Source organism: Anarhichas minor, unplaced genomic scaffold (assembly GCF_050575085.1).
Source record: "Anarhichas minor isolate MPS153535 unplaced genomic scaffold, ASM5057508v1 ptg000018l, whole genome shotgun sequence".
Classification (NCBI taxonomy): domain Eukaryota; kingdom Metazoa; phylum Chordata; class Actinopteri; order Perciformes; family Anarhichadidae; genus Anarhichas; species Anarhichas minor.
In genome coordinates this window covers 10,013,840-10,037,504 of record NW_027466464.1, presented here as the reverse complement: position 1 = coordinate 10,037,504, position 23,665 = coordinate 10,013,840, and the positions used below count along the sequence as shown (strand labels likewise).

At 49.0% G+C, this 23,665-nt stretch overlaps 1 protein-coding gene across 2 annotated transcripts in view; it reads left to right on the top strand.

Annotated features, from left to right (window-relative positions):
• The window catches only part of pard3ba (par-3 family cell polarity regulator beta a), a 96,944-nt gene that overhangs the window by 23,200 nt on the left and 50,079 nt on the right, over positions 1 to 23,665 (top strand). For both annotated transcript variants that reach the window (XM_076094944.1, XM_076094943.1), the window contains exons 5-16: positions 2,484 to 2,566; positions 5,372 to 5,458; positions 5,607 to 5,732; positions 5,859 to 6,322; positions 7,717 to 7,856; positions 8,018 to 8,146; positions 13,995 to 14,180; positions 16,435 to 16,596; positions 17,113 to 17,199; positions 21,514 to 21,646; positions 22,325 to 22,472; positions 23,118 to 23,215. In XM_076094944.1, the coding sequence (XP_075951059.1) occupies positions 2,484 to 2,566; positions 5,372 to 5,458; positions 5,607 to 5,732; positions 5,859 to 6,322; positions 7,717 to 7,856; positions 8,018 to 8,146; positions 13,995 to 14,180; positions 16,435 to 16,596; positions 17,113 to 17,199; positions 21,514 to 21,646; positions 22,325 to 22,472; positions 23,118 to 23,215 (1,843 nt within the window). The remainder of the gene's footprint in view (positions 1 to 2,483; positions 2,567 to 5,371; positions 5,459 to 5,606; positions 5,733 to 5,858; positions 6,323 to 7,716; positions 7,857 to 8,017; positions 8,147 to 13,994; positions 14,181 to 16,434; positions 16,597 to 17,112; positions 17,200 to 21,513; positions 21,647 to 22,324; positions 22,473 to 23,117; positions 23,216 to 23,665) is intronic.

The window sequence follows — 23,665 nt, the reverse complement described above, 5'->3', positions numbered from 1 at the left end:
GCAGCAAACCCTTGAGGAGTTTGTACGTGAGAGAATGTGGCAGCGAGTGAATGTGATGGATGCGACGCAGGTCAAGGAGCACCGGCTAGCTGTGATCCTGCGCTGTGTGTGTACATGGAAACACACTTCTTACACACACACACACACACACACACACACACACACGCTCGCTTTCTTTTTTTCCTGACGCGTAGCAGATGACTACAGCACCCAGAGGACACGAGAGAAACACACACCTCGTTACTCATCCGTCGAACGCGCTCACACACACACACACACACACACACACACACACACACACACAAACACCTCATCTCTCATAGGTGTGCACAGCGCCCCGTCACTCACACCTCCGACAGAAACACGTATGGCGGCGCGCAGCTTAAATGTCTTCAATTTGAACCGTATTCATTCGCCACTTGTTTTAAGTTGAAGCATTGAAAGAAGACGTGGTTATGATGGCGCTGAAGTGAGTAGCGGCTAAAGTGAAAGTGCTGATAGGAGTTGAAGTGCAGGAGTCGACGCTGAACGTGTTTATTGTCACTTCGAGTGTGAGTTCAAGAAGTTGAAGTGTCAGCTGATGTGTGAGCGCAGACGGGGGTTAGAGTGTCAGTTGAAGCATCAGCACGAGTCCCACTGGTAGAGCTCGGTGGTGTTTTACCGTTTTTTCACCAGGATGAGCGCGTGCGTGCAGGTTTTTAACGGGAAAACAGAGTTAGTAAACAGTGATAATGGCACAGGAAAAGGGAGATTGGTGTGTCATGTTTTCATCTGCCGATAAATTACAATCATTTGTCCTGGGAATAAATGTGGATCGTAAACTCTCCCACTGCAGACAAAAGCCAGATGTTAGTGGGTTTTTTGTCCAGTGGGAAAGAGGCTTTATAAAGCCAACACAGTACCTGATTTGCACTACATGTATGTCTTGAAATATGTAGTTTAAAGGTAAATACATGTGGACGAATGAAAACATCCACGATGACAATAAACATGAAAATTAGCATAGTTATAGCCAATCACAACCATGCGATGTGCTGTGTGTGGTCACTCTAGGGTTACGGCTTCACCGTCCCACTCGGAGGGACGGGGACGGCAATGATGCTTCCTCCTTTTGTGTGTTGGCATGAGCAGCGAGCGGGGCGAGCTGATTGGCCGAGCACCAGCGGGGGCGCCCACAGAGGAGCGCTGCCGCTTTAATGTGTAGATAAACAGGAGCGCTCTCAATCTGGGATTAGATCCCTTCATTTTTAAAGCATTACAGAAAGGCAGGTTTGTGTGTGTGTGCATCCCAACATGCCGTATCTTATATAACACTGTAGTTGAACCAAAACAAAAGGGTTTTCATGTTATTGTACCACGTGTGCGTACTGTAGTAGCTCACTCACATGGTAGGAGGATGTGTGTGTGGGTGTGTGTATATGTGTGCGTGTACCAAAGGAGGAGAAGCCCGGTAGCTAACGGCGTCGCGGGAAGATGCACAGCAACAATGGAGCCTGCAGCTCATCTTCCTGCCCCCTCACACACACACACATATATATACACACACACACACACACACACACACACGCGCGCGCTCTATTGTGGGGTAATCTCACACACTGCCCAGATAAGTGGGTCACTATTTGTGCAGGCAGCGCATGTGTGAGTGTGTTCATAAATACACCATTTCTGTGTTTGCAGCTCTGCAGAGTCGATACGTGTTGTTAACATTTGCAGGAAATATATGCGTGTGTGTGTGTGCGTGTGTGTGTGTGTGTGTGTGTGTTGTGAAGCGTATATATTTACTCTGCGTGTGACAGAGGGTCCGTCGGGGAGTTGGGTGTGGTGGTGGGGAGGGGGGTTGATAAGAAGCGGGCTGGTGGGCGGGAGCACTGGTGACACAATGAAATTGACAAGGCAGAAGGACCTAATTGCACCCCTCTTGTCTTTAACGATTTGGGGCAATGTCTCTCTCCCACTTGTCGAGTGAGTCCGAGCGTCTCGCAACAGTTTGACGCCGCCGTCTTCCTCCTTTCCTCCGACATCTCTCTCTCTCTCTCTCTCTCTCTCTCTCTCCCTCTTCCCTTTTTTTTTTTTTTGTTTAACTCGTATGCCCCGGGGTTGTTGATTTTTCTTAAAAATAGAGCCTTGCCTGACACAGGGCAGGGATGGAGGGAGGGGGGCAGGGATGGAGGGAGGGGGGGAGGGAGAGGTAGACGGGTAGAAATACATATACGTAGAGGGAAGGAAGGACAGCGCCGCGTGGTCGGGAGCTCGCCGTCCGGTCGGTCGCTCTCTCTTCGCTGTCTGCAAAGGTGATTGATGGCGGCGTGAGATTGTTTTGCTAATTGGAGACGGGCCTCCTCGTATCCGCAGACCGGCTACTGTTTGTTTACTGTGTGTGTGTGTGTGTGTGTGTGTGTGTGTGTAAATGTAGACACTCTTAATTTGTCACTGTAGCTGTTATCATGTTGACTGAATGGTTTTTGTGTTTTTTTTAACAGGAAATCAACCATGTGCTGAAAGGAGCTCTGGACCGGCTGCACACAGACGACCCCCCCGCAAAGATGAGCAAAGCAAACTATAGGTAAGGTGTGTGTGCGTGTGCGTGTGCGTGTGCGTGTGTGTGTGTGTGTGTTTACAGATCACACTGTAGCCGGGTACGCCGCAGTGTTGGAGACTGGGATTAACGCTCCAGTCTTTGTTTGACAGCCTGACATTGTGACTGGATTAAACACACTCGTGTGTGTGTGTGTGAGATAAAAAGATGTAAATACAACCCACAATTCAGTTTTTATTGGAGACGAGGTTACGGACATTAATGTGTGAAGTAGCAGGGCTGCACCTCATGATTTTCACTGTTGATTTGATATGTTGCTGTTTCCTTTGGTTAATCAAAACTCCTCTCAGCCCCGCTGGGACGCCAGCGGTCCCGCCCACTCTCGCGCGTGATTGGTCCGTCTACATGTGACTGATCCCATTCATTGTGAGCATAATTGAGATGTAATGTTTGGTTGTTACCCGTCCTTGCGTGTAATGTCCCGGGGATCCACCCAAAGGCGACATTTACATGACAAACATCGCTCTCTTGAAGTTGGGGAAGAAGTTGTAGAGAATTCCCTATTGCAGTCTTATCTGGCCCTCTTAATTATTCTTTATGATACTGTTGTAATTTAATTGACATCCAGGGTGTTGACCTTTGATCCCTATGAGGGGAGAATAGTTAGTGGCATGATTGGATTTGTGCACACTGGACGTTGGTTAACATCTCACCAACCTCCGCCTTTTGTTTTTGGGCACCTCTGACATGATGCAGAGTTTTATCTTCATTTCTCCCTCTCACTCCTCCATCAACGACCCCTTCGCCCCGTCTCTCGAACCAGCGAGCCCGTGACAGAAGTAGAAAATAATTTCCCGATGAGAAGATTGTTCTTTTGAATAAATAAATAAAAGGACTCCCGAGTCTCAGGGAACAGACTCGTCCGCAGTGACAGATGGCGATTCTTCTGCATTCTTACGGTACAGCGGCGGGACACGGCGGAGGCGCGGCTCCCACCGAGGGGTTGTAAACAGATGGTTGGCGGCTGGAGGAGCCGCGGTGATCTAGCGAGGGGCACACTTTCAGCGAGTCCCCGGGCCCCTGCGAGTTTGTTCGGCGGCCCCGGCCTCTGTTGATGTGGAGGAAGTCAACCAGGAGTGGGAGCTCCATCTGTCTCACTCCTCGTTGCTCTTTTCATCCGTCCCACTGTCTCCCTCTCTCCCTCCCCCTCTCTCCCTCTCTCCAGCGGAACGACTGTGTTTGTGTTTGTGTCAGCGGGATGCTAAAATGGTTGAGCGGAGCTATTCTGCATATTAGAGCGCGGCGCTAACAAGCTACGCCTCTGATGAGCTTGTTTGTTTTGATATGAATGTAAATGGGCTGAGGCCAAGTTAAGTGTGCGAGTACATATACATCGCTCAGGACCGGCTTTGTACCTGCGGGTGTCCACGCTGTCCTGCTTTGATTGTTTACCATCACAACAATGTGTGTGTGTGTGTGCCTGTGCATGCAAATTCCTGGCTTGTGCACATGTGTAATTCAGATGTAACTGCGTTCTCCTAATAGATGTAAATCGAATGCATGTGTATCTGTGAATTCAATTTGGACGAATGTGACTGATGGTGTTTGTGAGCACGCAATAGATGCAGCAATAAGAATGCAAATTTGTGTGTGTGTGTGTGTGTGTGTGTGTGTGTGTGTGTGTGTGTGTGTGTGTGTGTGTGTGTGTGTGTGTGTGTGTGTGTGTGTGTGTGTGTGTGTGTGCAGCACGTGTGCGACCGTGGCAGAGAGCAGGGGTGACAGTGACGGAGGAGTGTGTTTTATAATGATCCCGGCGAGTCCTTGGGCGTAAGAAGCACACAAACCTTGAACTTTACTGCCTTTTCTTCTCACACTTGCTCTCTTTTTCTTTTCTTATATCACGCAGACGCTTCATCACTTCTTTTTTTTCAAAGCTAAACTTTACCTTTTTGTTCTCGGCCTCCGCCTGAGATCGCTCCTCTTGGACCGTTCCCCGAAACCTTCTCGCAGAACCAGTCAGTGTTTCGCTATGCCCACATCTCCTCGCCAAAACATACAGATCATTAAAAGCACTACCGGGAACTTTTCATGCTGTTATGAAACACGTCCCTCTTTATGGCCTCCATAAGCAAACAACACCATCAGTGAATATCTTAAATATCCAAAACATCTTTATGTATAAAATCTTGGAAGAACAATGCTGCAGATTTGGACGGATGTGATGCTACGGCACACATTTGAGATGAATTTCTTTGGTGGCAAAAACAGCAAATACGACCGAGAACATGATTTCTCTAACTTCAAAACAAAGTATAATCTCCCCGTCCCTGTCGCCGTCTCCTGTGATCTTCCTTCATGCTCCCATCATGCAGGTCCCCCCTCTTAGCCGTCCGCTATCAAAAGCCTTGTTTATCTGCCGTTAAAAGCCCCGGTTCGGGTCTCCGATGGGATTATTAGAGACATTCTGTTTCATCTCCATCATGCTCCTCCATCCGTCTTTCTCTTTTATCTCCCGCTGTCTTTTCTTTTGTCCACCGACCTGATCGAGCGCTTGAGAGCGCGGCTAGATAAAGGCTGAAGTATAGCCACCTGCGTCCCGAGCACCCACCCACCCATGTTCCTCTGATGTTTGGCAGGACTACCTGTAAGCTCATTTGTGTCCCTATCTGCCCGGAGGAAAACACTCATTTATTTTGAAGAGCTTGCACATAGAAAGGCTCGAAGTGTGTGTGTGCGCAGTGTTGTCATGATCGCATGCATGTACATCCTCACCTTCAATATGTCTTTCAAGATGTCCGTGTGTGTGTGTGTGTGTGTGTGTTTGGTTGACAGCACCCTGACGAAAGTGGTGGAGTTTCCAGCTGACTGGGGACCCCTGGGTATCCACGTGATCCCGTACTGCTCCTCTCTCAGTGGACGGTAAGCACACACACACACACACACACACACACACACACACATGGCAGATGGCAATGTTGACTCATAGACATGCACAAACGTTGGCATGTAATCATATGTGTGTTTACCTCCATGAATTCATATTCACCGTGTGTGTGTGTGTGTCAAGGACCCTGGGCCTGAACATTAAAGGCATCGAGAAAAACAGCCGCTCCGCGAGGGAGAATATCTTCCGGCAGGACGAGTGCATCGTGCAAATCAACGACACGCCCCTCGAGGACAAGACCTTCGCGCAGTAAGATCGCCAGCACAGCCATCAACCAATCAACCAATGAAATTCTCTGTCTTTCCACAGCTCCTCTCACAAAAGAGTGCAGGTGTCTCTGCGTTCCCTATTTATTTTTTCCTTTTCCATCCGTAGGTCACAGGAAGTGTTCCGCCAGGCCATGACCTCCTCCTCCTCCTCCTCCGTGCGCCTGGAGGTCCTCCCCCCAGGCAACAAGCCGCGCTACGAGAAGAGACTGATCGGTCAGCTCTTCACCGCCGACGGCAAAGAGTCCGACGCGAAGGCGAGGAGTCCGACGGCGCCCCGCGCCAAAACCGACCCGGAACCCAGACAAGACGCCAACGGCAAGCTCGAGGTGAGGCGACCCGACGGGCGGGCCAAGACGGCGGAGACGTTCGCGGCGAACACACCGTCGCCGGAGCTCCAGCCTGGGCGCGGCTCGCTGGAGAGAGTCTCTCCCATGCCTCCGGCCAGGGGGGCGAGCTCCTCCCCGACACCCAGGACCCAAAGCCCCCTGGCCGGTAGGAGCCCTGTTCCTGGCCTGACCAACCCTGCCGGCAGAAAGGGCGGCAAGAAGATGAAAATTGACCTGAAGAAAGGTAAAGAAATAGTCCCATATAAAGCTTCCATTGTGAAGATATTTTTCTTTTTCCTTACATACTGTTCGAATGTTTTACTTTTTGGTTTGAACCCAGACCGACTCAGTCCGGCGTCCCTGCTGCCTTATCTATCAACCCCGTAAAACGTGTCGATAGCACTGGAATAGGTTTGTGGGACCGTGAATGGGCTCTGTTCTAGCAACCTGTCGTGTTGCGGGCCATTGAAAAGGATCGCTGTAATTGGGCCGCGCGCACACACTTGCTACAGGTGCCCGGAGAAAGGCGAGAAGAGAGCCAGATGAAAGGACGGAAGAAATTGGGCTCCACACTCTCCGGCTCAAAGATCTATTCACCGCTGTTTTATTGTTAGCTTCTTTCTCTCCCCCGCACCTTTTCATCCCACCTATTTTCTTCACCTTTCCCCTCCATCCTTCTTTTGTTAGAATTGCCTCCCCTCCCTCCCCCTGTCTCCCTCCATCCCTTTCACCTGATGCAAGATCAGAGCAGAGGATATTATGGGGTTTCTAACACCCTCTCCCTTGGCAACAGGCTCTTTCTCTCCGTGATTGACAGGCGGTGAGGTTTAGGTGCGCTAATGTAGGGCAGGCAGAGGCTTAGCTTGGAGCACAGATAGCATCGCTCACCGCCTTTAGTATGCCACGCCGGCTTTACTCTGCCTGCACACACACACACACACACACACACACACACACACACACACGGAGCGTGGCACATTTCACTCATGGCTTGGGGCTTGTGAGGCCGTGAAAAAGGGAGAGAGGGTGGAGGTGCTGCGGGTTGATGGCTCATGCGTGTGTGTGTGTGTGTGTGTGTGTGTGTGTGGCCTCAGAAATACACACACACTTGTAAATGTATACACACAGATAAACGCAGGCTCACACCCACGAGGAAAATCTTTGTGGGAATCACGTCGCTTCCCCAGGGAGGGAAGCTGGAGAAGGGAATAATATCTCCCAGGTTCTTCTCTCTCTCTCTCTCCTCTCTCCTCCCTCCTCCCCCACCGTCTCCCTCTACCTCCCATCATCAGCTACCGTTCGGCCTGCTCACACGTGAAATTAAAGGCAGAGACTGTCTAATCCGTCGAGAAGAGAAGCCTTCTCCCGGTGCCTCGGAGGCTGAGCCGGGCAACAAACCCCCCCCCCCCCCCCCCCCCCCCCAGAGGAAAACAGCCACTTAAACAGTAGTTAATGTGGAGGAAGATGCTTAAGCCAGGAGAGGAGAGGAGAGAGTGAAAAGTAACAGAGCAGGGGGACGTGAAGGAAAATTAAATAAAAAGTAATAAAATGTATAAATTGAAGTCTGGCCCAGGAGGGATTGATGTCTCTGATGCACAACTGTGACGCAGGCTACTTTGTCTCCCCCCCCCCTCGCAGGCAACGAGGGTCTGGGCTTCACCGTGGTAACCCGGGACTCCACGGTCCACGGGCCGGGACCGATCCTGGTGAAGAGCATCCTGGCGCGCGGCGCAGCAGTTAAAGATGGCCGCCTGCAGCCGGGTGACCGCATCCTGGAGGTGAGCTTTGACCTCGGGGCCCGTTAGCCTAACCAACAACAACAGGAACATCGCCGTTTAGCAGCAGGAAGTTGAGCCGCGTGTCTCACCTGCTGGTTAAACCGAGTAACCGCACTTTAATATACCGTGTGTGTGTGTTTTCTCGTTGTGTGTGTGCGCAGGTGAACGGAGTGGACATGGCGGGCCGTAGCCAGGAGGAGCTGGTGGCCATGCTGCGCAGCACCCGGCAGGGAGAGAGTGTATATATGGTGGTGGCACGGCAGGAGGACGTCTTCCTGCCGCGGGAGCTGGTAAGAGAGTTCAAACAACACAGCGTCCTCACACAGTGTCTCCACGTCTCTCTTCTTCTTTGGTCATTTCTGCTGATCGTTTGTCTTCCGTGGTGGTCTTCGCTTCTGCGCTCTTTTTCCGTCTTCATCTTTTTTTTCCTTTTTCCTCTCCCAAAGGAGCTAACCTTTTTTCTTTCTTTTTTGCCCGTAAACACACGCACAGCACACTCCGGCCTTCCTGTCCCACTCTGGTTTTGTTGACACAGCGATGCCACAGGAAGTCACACACACAAGCCACGACGTGTCACACACACAAGCCCCCCCCCCCCCCCCTGCAGGAAACATGCACTGGCATAGTCCGCGGGTGTTGAGTGACCGTTTACCTGCAGCGGCTGATGGGGGTCAGAGGTTGCGTTGACCGTGCCTCACTGGATAAACACACACTTTTTAACATACGCACATGCAGCCAGCTGCCCCCCCCCCCCCCCCCCACCCTTGAAAGTCACCCGCTCGCAGTAAATAATGTTTTTTTTTTGCCACGCTCTCCTCTCCCCTCTGTCCTCAGCGGTTATTCTGATTATTCCCCCTCCGCTGCTTCAAAGAGCTCTGAGAAAGACGCGCAGGGCTTTGTAGTGACTGATGCATATTCACACCGAGCGAGGCTGCGCACACAAACTCGTGCACACAAACTCCTAAACACCTTGATAAAAAAAACTCTCACACACACACAGGCGAACACATCACACGATCTTTAAACAGCCAAGTTACTGCTTCCAAAAATAGTTTGCCCTCATTAATGGCCCAGCAGTCTTGGCATAACAAGTGCACTTTGATGAGCCTCTACAGTCTTCATCTAACACTTGCTTGTATTTGGGCATTGGAGACTTAAAGAGAGGGGGGGTGGTGGGGGGGGGGGGACGGCAATGAGAGAGAGCCTTCACTCCTGTCTCTGTCGAGGCTGTTGAAGCTGTCGGTGCCCCGTGAGATCTGGCCCTCATCTCCAGCACAGTCCTCCACCTCAAAGTCGGTTTGATGTCCCCTAAGCACACTCACACACACGCACAGGCCCTCCAGAGCTTCTGGGCAGACCCTCAAAAAGCGAAGCATTACATAAAGACACAGCTGCAGAAACTACGCAGGGGAGCAGAAGTTCAGCAATGAAAGTAGCCAAATGAGCACGTGCAAACAAAAGGCGAAAGCTATGCAACTGTAAACCCCCTCCCCAAAAAAAAAAAAACACATCCCCACCTTTCCAAAATCTACACCTTACTGGACAATCCAGATTTGTTTCCTCCCTTGCAGGTTTTAATTGCTCGACTCTTTAAGTTGTAGCGGGGATGCACCGTGTGTGGAGCTCCAGCAAGGAGCGGCCCTCAAAAAAGATGCACCGACGATGGCGGCGCGTTCGGCGGACGCGGCCATCTGCTTCGCCTGTGGTACAGAAACCCGCTTGTGCGTAGGCGTCCGTCTGCGTGTCCGCGTGCGCGTCTGACTCAGTGTGGGTGCTCATGAATATTTAGAATGTTTTCGAGCGATATCTCGTAGAAGCCGCCTTTTTTTTTTTTTTTATAAGCGTCCACATTATTCCGGTCATATTTATTACAAAAAAAAAACAAAGATAATCAGATGCAAATCAGCAGTTCATTATCGCGGTTGCACTTTTAAGGAGCTGCTGAGATTAATTGGCTGAAACTTCAATACCAGCTTATTGCATATATCATGGTTTCATTTTGGAACGTTCTCTCCAGCTGAAAGCGTTTGTTCGGCTTATTTTAATTAAAGAGAAGTATATCTGGGGGCATTTATGACACGATCAGTAAGCAGGGCTTATTTACCTGTTGGGATGTGCTCTGCAGTGCGGCAGCAAAGACCCCCCCCTGCTTCTGCTCCGTGGGTTTAATCCCGGAAGAGCCTCTTCTGTGTCTCATCTGTCCGGCTTCTCTGCAAATGCTCATCTAGTTTAATTAGTACAACATGCATGTTTACACCTCGTTACTGTCTGCAACCTGAAAAACCCGTGAACATGTTTAACAGCTCTGTATTAGCTGGATAACCCAACGTCTGACTCAACCTGAAACTGATTGATCTGCTTTCACAGTTACTGCAACAAGAAGAAAGACTTTTACTCTCAGAAACATGCCGGTCTTTCCTCTAATCAAGGCAGTTTGTCGAGGGGGAATCTGCCCCATGTTCTCCTCATTAGCCACCTCTCCTGTTAAACCTGCTTTCTTGCATTGCATTTAATCCCATCGACGCGCAACGCGTTGACCGTTGAGACGGTCAACGCGTTGACCGTTGAGACGGACAGGTGTGCTCATTCGTTTTTTAATTGAAAGAACCGGTCCAAAGATTTTTATGAGATCAGTCGCTTAAAGGCTTGAAGGGAAAAACCAACCGAACAAAGGAAGTCTGTGAGGCGACATGCTCACAATTACGACGCTAACATGGTGAGCGTTTAGCGTGTTAGCCTGCTAGCATTTGCTAATTAGCACTAAACACAAAGTACAGCCGAGGCTGAAGAGAAAGTCATTAGTTTCAGGCGACCTGAAGATGATTGTGAATAGTCGGTGGATCACCAAAGTCGTATAAGGATAAGGAATAAATGCATGCCAAATGGCGCTCCAGCAGAACAGACATTTGCTGACACAGCAGTTTGAACCGGGGGGGGGGGTCGTCTTGGTTAAAAGGCTGCACCATCCTGCTGCCACCCTTACAACATTCATGCTCTCTGCTCCAGCATTCATATAATCTCTTTTTATCTGCCTTGTACGAGCAAAGTGGACCTTTAGAGGAACCGGCTGAACCGCTGATTGATTCGTTTCAACAGGGCGGGTATTGATGTCTCCTTCAGTCAAAGGAATATTGGTGAATTAGGCTCTTCATTAGGATACAAATAGGAGGGCCGTGTTCTACCCATCCCCCCCCCCCCCCCATGCTCTCACACACCCTCCCGGTAATTAAAGAGCGTTAACTTCCAATCACAGTTTAGCTTCTGTCAGCGTTTTCTGCCTCTCCGGCGTCGCGGGGCCTCGTTTTGTTTCATGACATCAGGGAGTTTGTCGCGGTCTGTGTGTGTGTGTGTGTGTGTGAGTGAGTGAAAGTGTGTGTCCTCTGCAGAATAACGTCGAGGACAGGATGGAGGGGTCGCTCTGCACATGGTTGACCCCTCTGTTGCCGGCAAGCCTAGGCCAGCTCACAGGAAGGAGGGGGGGGGGGTCGTCAGGCAGCTTGTCCCCTCTCGTCGATCCCTCGCCACCTCTCTCTCTCTTTCTGTCTGTTTTAGAGTCTTTCCTTTTCACTATCCCTGCCCCCCCCCCCCCATCCCTAAAAGAAAACTCACCAGAATTATCCCTCAATCAGTCATTTAACTTTCCCTTTCTCTCCATTGTGAGGTAAAGGTGTCACGCGGCGAGGAGGCAGACATTAAGGCGATTAATTGGCAGCTCCGCCGTCGCCGCCGAGCTCGGGGAGATCTCATCTTAATTGAATGTCGCACTCACCGCTAATCCCACCGCTTTGAAAACCCCCCATTTAAAAATCCTCAGCGACAAAAGGCTCTGTGTGTAATCGCGGTGTATCACCCCCCCCCCCCCCCCCCCCCTCCCACACACACCCTGGGGTAAGAAAAAAAGCTCCCTTTTGTCTCCTCATTTGGGTGTTGAAGAGGGTGGTCTCCCTCCTGGCTAAAAGCTTAAAGAGCCATGGCTGAGGGCTAATAGTGGGGGTCGCAGAGCGGAGCCAAGGGGTCTCAGCCACCCTGGAGACACAATCTGCCCCCAAGGGAAGGGCATTAGAGGGGATACTAGAGAGGGTGGGAGTGCTTTTTGGACCACCACTGAGATCCACTTGGTTGGGTAAATAGATCACAATCAGATACAATAAATAAACACTTTCAGTTGATGCGGCTTCACTGTATTTTCCAAGATGTGAGGCGCCGTTGGCACATACAACCAAGGTAGCTGCAGCTCGATCACAGAGGTATTTAAAAAAACCTCCCAGGTTGCCGCCCGAGTCCTCTCAAGTGTCTCTCACGCAGGAAGTAGCGGATCGTCTTTGTAATTCCTCCGGTTTTGAGTAACAGCGCTGTGAAACGCCTTGATAAGCCCTGACTGAGAGCCTTGCGTGGCACTGAAACAGAAAATAGATTCCGGGACGCTTGAAGGACTCGTTGTTTCGCTCGCCGCAGCTTGTTGTCATATCAAGGATCTGAATAGGAGGAGATTAGCAGTCTGTGTGAGACACAATGGACTCCTCAGTGAAGAAGGAGACACGTTGGGGCCAATGGGAAGGACTTCAGGGATTCTGGATTTATACTTGAGGGTGAAGGAGCAGATGTATTAGGGACAGTAGGGGGCCCCATAGGTGTTGTATATGTTTATTAATCTATAGTTTACAGAATTATTTCAATTTAAATGATGTGCACTTCTCAAAAGCGGAAGCTTTATTGACTTCCCACTGCCGTCGTCGGGGACTGTCCTCAAGAGAGCCCGCTGCCATCCAGAAACCATTTTAAAGGTTTTCGCAAAGGTTGCGAGTGTTTTTGTTGCTTTGCATCCGCCATCTGTCTTTTAATTAAGCACCTAGACGAAGCCGAGCAGCGCCGACACCAGTAGGATTTGAGGTCGAGAGTGAAACACCACAGGTTGTCGTTTATATATTGGACCGCCACCTCCAGAGGAAGCGTGAGCACAGGTTCCTGAGGGGCCTGATGTAAGGCTCCTGCAATCCCGGCGAGAGCACTCAGATCTTTAAAGCCGCGACAACCGGAAGGGCTGGCGTTAACGGATCTGCATATTCCTCCCAAATCCACTTTGACATTTTTTTCCCCGCTTTTATGAGTTTTTTTTTTTAGCGTTTTTATTGAACTTCCTGACCTGAATGAACCTCTGAGCTACTTTCAGTCTCACCCAGAGGAGAAAAAGACAAACACCGTAACCTTCCATCCGTCCTCTTTAAATAGAAAATCTGGCTTTTTGGATGAAAGTGTTGTCGAGGCGACTCCCCCTCCGCGGGCCCTCTTTTCCCCGGGTGACTGAACCTGGCTCGTCTTTCCCGCTCTCCATTTTGCCATCCTCAAATGACAGACATTTACCTTTTTCTCTCTCTTGTTGCCTTTTGTCTCTCTCTCCCCCCCCCCCCCCCCATCTATCCTGTCGCCTCCGCCGCGGTCATTCTCCTCGCATTAAATGGCAGCGGGTGAAAGATGTCGAGAGAGAGAGAGAGAGAGAGGGAAATTGAGAGCCGGGACGCAGAAGGGAGAGACGTACAGTAAGATTGAGAGATTAGGATGAAATGTAAAGCGTGAGGAAGCGGGTATACCTCAGGGATGGGTTATTACTTTTAAATGCTCCTCTGCGCCTCCATCCTTTCCCCCCCTCTTGCTCCTTTCTTCCTGCTTCCTCCCCCACTGTGCTCCAGGAGGAGGTATGAAAAGGTTATTATGTTTCCTTTAGAAATGGCTCGCTCTCCGCCTGCGCCTTTCATCTCCAAATGGAATAACCTCTCTACAGTAGCTTTCTTCTTTTCCTCGCTACACCTTCATCTCTCTTTCCAGTGCGCAACACCTGCTCCTCTCTTCCTGTTCCTGTTCCTCCCCGCAGCCTTCTTCTTCCATCTGACTCGTTAATCCGTCTCTCTTCTCTTTCCTTCTCCCTCCTTTTTCTTAATAATCAGCCTGGTGTAGGAGCGTGCATTATCAGTCAGTGCATTAGATATGGTGCTCTTACCTCAATCCTCAGAGATCATACACAGCCCTTATTATGTAAAGTAGCTGTTAGGTGTGTGTACGAACAGGCGTTTCCTGTCTGGAGAGATCTGAAGTTTGGTGTAGAAAGTCTTAAATGCTTGTTGTTTTTTTCCTGTCTCTCAGAAAGGGGAGGATGACGGCAGTCTGGTGTTGGAGGACGGCAGGGAGCAGCTGATGTACGAGATCCCCCTCAACGAATCGGGGTCGGCCGGCCTGGGAGTCAGCCTGAAGGGCAACAAGTCCAGAGAGACCGGGGAGGACCTGGGCATCTTCATCAAGTCCATCATCCACGGAGGGGCCGCTTACAAGGTAGAGGGGAGCAGTTTGATACGTTCACAGTATTCATATAGCACTTTAATTTATGTGCATCTGCTTTATTATCAATAAAGAAAGACATGGAAATCTACAATGTGGGACCTTTTTAAAGTGGACAGCACAAATCTAAAGCATGTCCTTTAAGAAAAGAAACACCACAGCAGTGAAACGTCTCACTCCTGTGTTTCGACATTCTATAAAGTCCCGAAATGCCTCATTAGGTTCTCACCATAAAAGAACCCTTTTGGTCCTTTAAAGAGCTCCTTAAAAATACATCAAACATGAGAAATGAGAAGCATTGCAGGAGCATTTTGAGAGTTTTCTTTATTCACAATACTAATCAGGGGTTCTTTGTGATGTCTCTCTCTGTCGTTTCCTCTCACCTCATCTTCCTTTTTTTGCGCTTCTCGCCCCTTCTATCTCATTTCCTGTCTTTCTCCGAGGCCAGAGCGACCCCCACCCCCCACCCTCCACCTTTGACCCTCATTGACCCCACAAGTGGTCACGTCAGCGCTGCAGCCGCCTTATCTTTATCACTCAGCACTCACTTCAAGTTGGGAGTGCGTCGGGAAAAGAAACATCCCGTTTCAGCACTTTGAAGATTCATCCACTTGGCCTCAATATCTGCTCCCCCCCCCCTCCACATATCACAACTCCTCGTCACTGCTCCCAGATCTGCAGCGCACGTCGGCGAGTGCGACGTTGTAGATAAACGGCTGGTCTGGGATCAGTGCGGCCTGGCCACGGCTCCCCGAAGTGCCTTCAGAAGTAGTTTTTCCGACAGCTGCCGACGCGGATAACGCTCCGACAGAACGGCCCAGCAAGATCTCCCGGCTGGCTGCGAAACAGGTTTCTGGGACGAGATACCACATAAGAGGAAGAACGACGTGCAGGAAGAGAGAGACGGACAGCAGCGAGGGAGGGAGAGCGAGGGAAACCCATTGAAAGGGAGACAGCGGGTGAACGTGCGAGAGAAAAGGGACGGGGGGGACGAACAATAGAGAGACGGAAAAGAGGCGGAATAAGGGAGGGGGAAAAAATAAAATTGAAAAGTGGAGACACTCAGCGGGAACACAACACACGAGGGCGTCTGCATGTCGACGCATTCTAATGAAAAGCAGCTAAGGGACCGGTACAGAGGAGGGGACCCGGGCGTCCCCGGAGTCAAAACACACACAATCACACAGCAGGACGCAACAGGGAGGAGATGAGGAGAGAGCTAACCTATTTCCATTAAATAGTGCTGGCTGCCGTCGGGGGCCCGGGGCCTCAATTACAACCCCCCCCTCAAACAAAAAAATCTTCTTTGACTTCACCCCTGATCCTGTCATACGAGCGTATCAAAGATTATGCTCAAGAAAACAAATTTAAAATTACATGCAGCTGCTAACTTGGACGAGTGAAGATATTAATAGGGAATATCACAGACACCCGCTGGTTTTGGCACAAACATCAATTCTTGATGACACCCCTTGGATTCTCTCTCTGTGTGTGTGTGTGTGTGTGTGTGTGTGTGTGTGTGTGTGTGTGTGTGTGTGTGTGTGTGTGTGTGTGTGTGTGTGTGTGTGTGTGTGTGTGTGTGTGTGTGTGTGTGTGTGTGTGTGTGTGTGTGTGTGTGTGTGTGTGTGTGTGTGGGGCCATCCCAGTCTGCATCGAGGTCAGCCCTGATGGTGCCTTGTTAATGAGATGGGGGTCAAAGGGCAGTGCTGACCATAATGGACCGATCATGACTCCACGCACACACTTAAAGAGAGTCTTTAGTGTGTGTCCTCGTCTTTATTGTTCTTCTTTTCTTTTCTTTTTAGATATTGCCCTCTGCATTGCTTTCCTCATTTGATCCCTTCCTCCCTCCCTCCTTCCCTCCCCCTCTCCCTCCAGGGCACTATTCTGTGTTGCCTCTCTATGAGAGGCTGCTATTTAAAACACTTAGAAGTGATTTAGTGCCCACGGAGGCTATTCCATTAGCTGCTCTATGTATTTATCACAGCTCTCCCGCTCTCAGTAGATTGCTAACTCTACAATTTTCTTGCCTTCCCCCTTCTTCCCTCTCTCTCTCTCTCTCTCTCTCTCTCTCTCGCACACATTTCTCTTCTCCTCTCTGAAAACTTTATTATGAGACATTAGCATAAGTGACATGAACAAATAAGAAGTTCCTCCGCCTTTATTTTGAAAAACCTCACAACATCAACTGTATGGCTATTAGGTCAGCAGAATTTAAAACGCTGATGAGCTCTCCGTGTCCCAACAGGACGGCCGGTTGAGCGTCAATGACCAGATGATCGCGGTAAACGGCGAGTCGCTGCTGGGACGCTCCAACCACGCTGCCATGGAGACTCTGAGGCGCTCCATGTCGTACGAGGGGAACACCAGGGGCACCATCCAGCTCGTAGTGCTCCGGACGTCCAGACAGGTACTTGCAGAAGGCAGAGAGGTTAACATCAGTGTCATACTTTTGTTAAATGTTTAAAAAAATGTGATGTCAATACATTTAAAACCTTTAAATTCCCTTAAAACCACAGACTGGTACCTCTCCTGTCATCTACTTCCTGTCAGTTGGTTCCTCTTGAGGGTTTGCTGGATGTGGGGCAACGCGCTAGACTGTTCAGACTCCCCGAGTTTGGATGAATTTGGTTACGTGAAACATTTAGGGACGCTTATGCATTATGGAATGCTCTGCACTGCCTGACACGTTCAAAGATTATTCATAAGCGGCGACCAGAGTTTTGACGGCAGGATGAATGACGTGGATGATACCGCTCCCCTGTTATGATGCTGTGAGGCTGAGAGCGAAGATGCTCTGCTCTACGTACTGGGAGCAGCTGACCTACATGCACATGCGTGTCAGCAAACATGAAAGAGACCGCAGCCCAGTTATTCGCTGAACACCCGCCAGTTTGCACCAAATTATTATTATTTTTTTCTACAGATGGGCAGTGGCAACCCAGCACCGAACACGGCTACAAACGGGTCCGCCACCCATCAACCGAACAACTACGCGGCCTCCAGCAATCAGGTACGAGCGAGTGACGCCCGCCCCCATCACCAGGAGGAGCCGCCTCCGCCTCGCCGCTCCTCCTCGCTCATCCCGGCGCTGAGGAGGCGAGCGTCGGAGCCGCTGCCTCACAGCCACCGGGAGCGTTATGAGCAGAGGCCGGGGGAGACGCACACCAGATACTCCTACGGTTGTAATCAAAGGGAGAGGCCGAGCGGTTACGCGTTCGGCCTCGCACAAAGGGACATCGAGTACAGCGATGATGAAGGGGGGTACGCGCAAAAAGACGCTCACAGACCAGCTTCAAGGTACGAGTTCGGGTTCGTCTCTCACAGTCAGACCCTGAGCAGCTTCGACAGACACGCAGAGGGAAACTTAAACAGGGAAAGGTACGATCACGGATACGCGCGCGCAGACGCGGCCGATAACGCGAGCGGCCATGTGTACGTCCAGGGCCGCAGGTCCGGGCACGCACGCAGCCGCACGCCGGACGCCGTCCACGGCGGTCGCGGCAACACGTACACCGAGAACATCAGGGCGATGGCCGGGCAGATGTACGGAGAGCCACCCACACACAGCAGGGTGCACACCCGCAGCCCCAACCGAAACACACGCGCGTCCACAGACCGATACCTAGACGCACACGCCCATAACTACGCACACAACCGTGTGTGTGTACAGTACATGCAGGCTGCATTGCAAAAGGGGTGCAGGTGACATTTTGGCTGCAAAAAGTCAATTACGCACTCAATCTAAACTATTTAAATCTCTGTAAAGTTACGGATACTTCCTACGATGTAATATTTTTGAATGGAATTATAAGGAAAATGTCACTTCCTCCCTTTTTGCAACCAGCTCCTTAATGTGTAAATACAGTACGTTTTCTAGTGATTGATGGCGTGGACGCACATTAATCAGGTTGAAAGCTTTCCCCCTTTGCCAACACCACTAACTGTCACTGTATGAACCTTCAGCTCTCTTTTTTTAATAATATTACCCATAAACCCAACGCAGTACTAAATCCTTCACTGTGCACAGCCTCCTTTCCGTCACATCGGTCTTAATTCACTAGAATTAGTTGTGATTTTGTCATAGTTTCTCTTCAACCCTCTTGGTTGTCTGCAGACTGTTAAGTACTAATCTGCTCCTTCCTGTTTTGTCTATTTGTATAGTGTTTTATTTTTCCTTTTCCTTTTTAATTTCCACATTTGTTTTAAGGGAATGTACTCCTGCTTTTCTGTCTCACCTGCCTGTTTCTCCTCTGTTGAATAAAGCTGATCTGAACTCTCCTGCATGCCTGTTTGCTTTCTCTGTTGGGTTTTCACTGGCTGCCTTCCTTTGCACTTCTCCCTGTTTATTAAATGACATTTTGGGTCTCCGTTCCCTCTGTTTTGGCCTCAATCTCTTGTCTTTTCTGCCTTTTTTCTTTTTTCCTTTGTTACTCACTCCACGCAGGAACCAGCTATTAAGATGCATTCTTTTAACTTAAACACACCACAGTTGTAAATCGACAGTCACGCGTTCACAGCCACGTATGTCTAATGAACATGTTTCAGGAATACCTAATGAAAAGTGACACCAGAGCATGTAGCTGCGAACGCACTCCATTCCAGGTGTGGTAAATGTGTTAAAAATCAGACTGCATGGAACGTGTTAACCTTTGCTTATTTTTACCTCTTTCTCTTCTTGTGTGTTGAAGTGCTGTTTACAAAAACAAGTTGAATCCCCGGTGGGAAACGGTGCGAGCAACATGAGAACCAATCACAAAGTCACACGAGAAGTTGTGTTCAAGTAGTGCTGGAAAAGCAGCACGAACGGACGGACTGATGAAGACATCAAGCGTGACAGACGGTGTTTTCTTACTTAAGTCTGTCTATTGAGCTCCCTGTCGAGCCGTGACTGATTGTTTCAGACGCCTATGAAGGCGTTTTCACGGCGGTTCAAGCAGATGCTCGGCGATGACGTGTGCAAGAGAGGGAGCGGTAACTGGAGGGTTAGTGGGTCGGAATGCAAGTTCAAAGTTCATAGTGGATCTGCATAGTCTCATCACAAACCTCCCTAAAGCAGAGCTCCCTGAGCATCATCACTGTCTGGCTGATATGATCTTAAATCATAACAGTTGAGCGATCCAGTTAGCATGCTAATGTTAGCGTTGAGCTCAACGTAGTTAGTGCGGGAAACGGCATAATTGCTGCTCCCATGCACGCTCTGCGGTCTGATCAGTATTCCATTTGTGTGTGTTTCTATTGGAAGAAAAGCTTAACATCTGTCCATCATTAGCCACCACCAAAGACTACGAGCAGCCGGCCCCATATCAAGTTCTTTTTTTTTACGATAGATTTGATTTTCTTCTCACATGATTTTCTTTTCTTTTTGTGCTGCCACACGGGTCACATTTTATCTTCGGCTTGAAAACGTTTTCACAGACTTTTGCTGGAAGACGAGATGATAACAGCTTCGGCTCTTTTAGTCTTTCTCGCTCATTGTCACGCTGGACGGTTTGTCACTAATGCAACCCAATCCAAGCGCAAACTCTTACCACTTAAATCACTCAGTCGTGTCCTGTTTACTTCATTTATACAGCAACTTTCGTTCAGGTGAGTGCAGTTCAGAGTGCATTACAGAGTGCCCCCCCCCCCCCCCCCGTTTACCTATTGTTGTGGGATTAAGATATCTGACTGCCTGTCTGCTTCAAATGCCCCAGGCGAGTCGTCAGTTTGTGGGGACAGACAGACAGACAGACAGACGGACGGATGGATGGTTGAGTAGATATATGGATGGATGAATGGATATATGGATGGATGAATGGATATATGAATGGCTGTGATGTGCTATAAGTGCCTCTGGCTCATGCAGAAGGGCTGTCAGACCTTTTGTGCGCAGATCCACTCGACTCACACGTACGAGCTCAAAGTGATCGACAGCTACCGCGCGGTGACACATTAACATGTACGGCGGGTGCTAATGACGCTCCAGGGACTCCGTGACATCCCACCCGATGCTTTGGTCTGACAAAGATATTGGAAACACCTTTTCATTATTCTAAGGAATACTTCTTGTCCCCCTTAAATAAGTGTATAGGTTTGTGCATGACAGCTGTACTGCAGCTCCCATCTCTTTAACCAGAAAAAGGCTTCTTTCATCCTCCACCGGCAGCACTAGAAGTCCGTATCTCCATCTGTGGGGGGTGGGGGGTCCTTTGTAGTGCTGGGCTGTTCGATATATGCCTGTCAGTGCGCTCAGGGTTGTCTTAATTACTGCGTTTCCAGCTGCGCACATGAAGAGAATCACCTTTTTTTTTTTTTTGTTGCACAGCATTAAGTCAGTTTTTTCAAAAGCACTGCCAAAGGCTATATATATATATATATATATATATATATATATATATATATATATATATATATATATATATATATATATATATATATATATATATATATATATATATATATATATATATATATATATATATATATATATATATATATATATATATATATATATATATATATATATATATATATATATATGCTTTCTTGTAATCATGTTACTCTTCTAATTCACATTCACAGTCAGCTTCCTCTGTGTCGAATATGAAAAGTAAAGAAACTCGTCTTGCCAGAGGTTGAGAGCTGTGTTGACACGGTTACATTCTGCTGCTTTGGTCGGACATAATATTCACTTCCTGTCGCCAATCCTAACAAAATAATGCTCGGGCACGGTGCCGTATGCACAATTTCTGACTTATGAGCCTTTTTTTTTTTTTTTTTTTTCCTGTTAAACATCTTGTTGCCATCAAGCGACGAGACCCTTTTTCTGTCCAAATGGATGACACATTTCCCTCTCGATTACGATCATCTTGACGACTTTGTGATATTTTCTTCATCACCCACGCCGCGCGTCTATTGAAAACCCTCAGAGGGTTGTTCTAAATCGGCTCATGTTTCCTGAAAGCTTTGCTCCCACATCGCCATCTGAGCCGGATGATAATTGATCGGTTACAAGATGCGACTGCGACAACGTTATTGTAAAATCCTCCTTTTTCTCATGTCGGACTAAACTGCGGTTGCTCTATCCCCAAGAGGAGTCAGGATTATTTATTATTTTCTTTGCTCAGACATTTGATAGTATTGGATAAACAAAGATTTTTTTAATTCTACCTTTTTGACAGCTTCTATTTTGCTGATATTTTGTGCAAGTGTGCCAAAATATAATATTGACTCATGTTCATGCCAGCAGTGAGCACAAAGTGACAACTTTGGCACATATTTTTGCATGTGAGCCCCTTTAATACGCGTTCTCATCGTCTCTCTTCATCTGCCTCTTTGTTGACAGGAGCCATGGGGCCACAATGCATACCAGGGGCCCTCAGGACCCTCCAGACCCCCAAACAGGGAGCCCACCGCCAACGGCGCAAGTCCCACCCCGGTGACGACCGACGACTACGCGTACGGCAACTCCGGGAGCGGTGAGCATGCGTATTTGTCCACATTAGGCTTTGAGTGTGTGTGTGCTCCCGTCATCTGTTACTGAGTGTGTGCACACAGTGTGTTTGTCAGCCTGTGTGTGTGTGTGTGTGTTTGCCATAGCTGCACAGCAGGACACCCAGCCAAGACGTTGTTGTCTGCAGCAGCCACCCTAAGCATCTTATAGCAGTGCATTACAGGGTTGTCGCATCTCTCACCAGCGCGGTATTTATATCTCTTTCCACTCTCTCCCCTTATAGCGGGAGAAAGGGGGGGGGGAGTCATTAACCGTGTTTCCTTTTGACGAACGCCACGCTGGCTTTTCATGTGCAAAAAGATCTGACCTTGGAATCATTACGCTGATGAAACGGCTTCTAAGTGGGCTGGATTTGCATAGAGGGTGTTGTGCAGCATGCGTGCTGTCGTGTAAAAAAAAGAAAAAGACGAACAAAGTGTTTTAAATTCCTTATCTCCCGCTCCCTCACCCCCTGGGATGCGGGGAGCTGGAGACTGTCAGCTCTCCATCCGACAGCACAGTTACAGTCATTTTGCACACAAATGCTCTGTATTTGAATATCCCATTTTGTAGAAATTAAATGTGTTTTCTGGACTTTTACTCCACCCTAATCATCAGAATCAGTTTTTTTTTTAAACATCAATTTATTTGATTGTGTCCTCAGCTCTGTATCCCGCTGCGACCGCCAACGGCAGCCACGGCCAGTACGGCAACGTCGATGAAGAGTTTGAGAAAGGCTTCCACCCGCCGCCCTCCCCCGACGCTGTGGAGGAAATGAATAGAGACTTACCGCTAACCCTCCCACGCCACAGGTACACACACACACACACACACACACACACACAATCTCCACTACGCTGCACCATCAGCGCTCTATTACACTCCACGCAGGGCCAGAGTTATTATATTCTAATGGCACTCTTAATATGGGGCGCTGTGTTATGAGATAAAGAAGAGCCATTACACTGAATATTACAAGGCTCATATGCATTATTTAGACCGTACAGTCTAATTGCAATAGCCTATTTGCATTATGAATAGGAAATTATGGCGGTGGCATAATCGAGTGAATTCTGTAGAAGTTCGAAGGCTTAGAAAGAGCTGCGATACTTCTGCTAGTATCCTGCTGCACACACACACACACACACAAAAGTAAGATTCTGCCAATAGTCTTCTGAATGAGTATGTTTGAAAATATGTGTGTGTATCTGTACAATATCTCATGTGGTCGGAGTCTGGCATCAATAAGCTTGTTTCCCTGTAAGTTTAATAGAGACAGCACATGCTATTGTTCTGCTGAGTCATGCCATCTGGAGTGGAGGAAATTGAATGATTTCTTGCTCGGGTGATGCCACCGTCAAGTCACGAAAAGAGTTGTTTTTTGTTGTAGATATCGATCGATCGATCGATCGATCGATTGATTGATGGTCCTTTTTGTTGCTGTTGCTTTTTTGCAGCGAGTTCCAGAAGCGGCCCCGCAAGGCGGCGCCGACTTTCTTTGCAGACGACAAGGACAACGTGCCTCGCAACAGAGCGTCCAAGAGCATGGACCTGAGTGCGTGTGTACACACACACACACACACACACACACACTGCTTCATTGTAGTACCAGGCAAACATACGTGTCTAATCAAGCAGCCAGACTACACACCGCCACAAACAGCTATCGCATGCCATCTTATCGCCGCGTCTCTCTGTTGTGATATGTAGCCCTCTCCTATTATCCCCCGGCCTGAGGGGAGCTGACCTCCCGAACCCATAAACCCAGGGGGCTTTCCAACGAACTGGATAAACAAGCCGCCCGGTGTATGCGTCAACGAAAAGTTTCCAATCTCACGGCTTGCTCTGTGTGTGTGTGTGTGTGTGTGTGTGTGTCTGTGTGTGTGTGTGTGTGTGTGTAAGGGGGAAAACGAAAGGGGCTTATTTCCTCGAATTAACCCGGGCCGACCCCTGTCCCTCCTCTCCTGTTTTTCTCTCTGTCTCACCGATCTTCTCATCTTTCTTT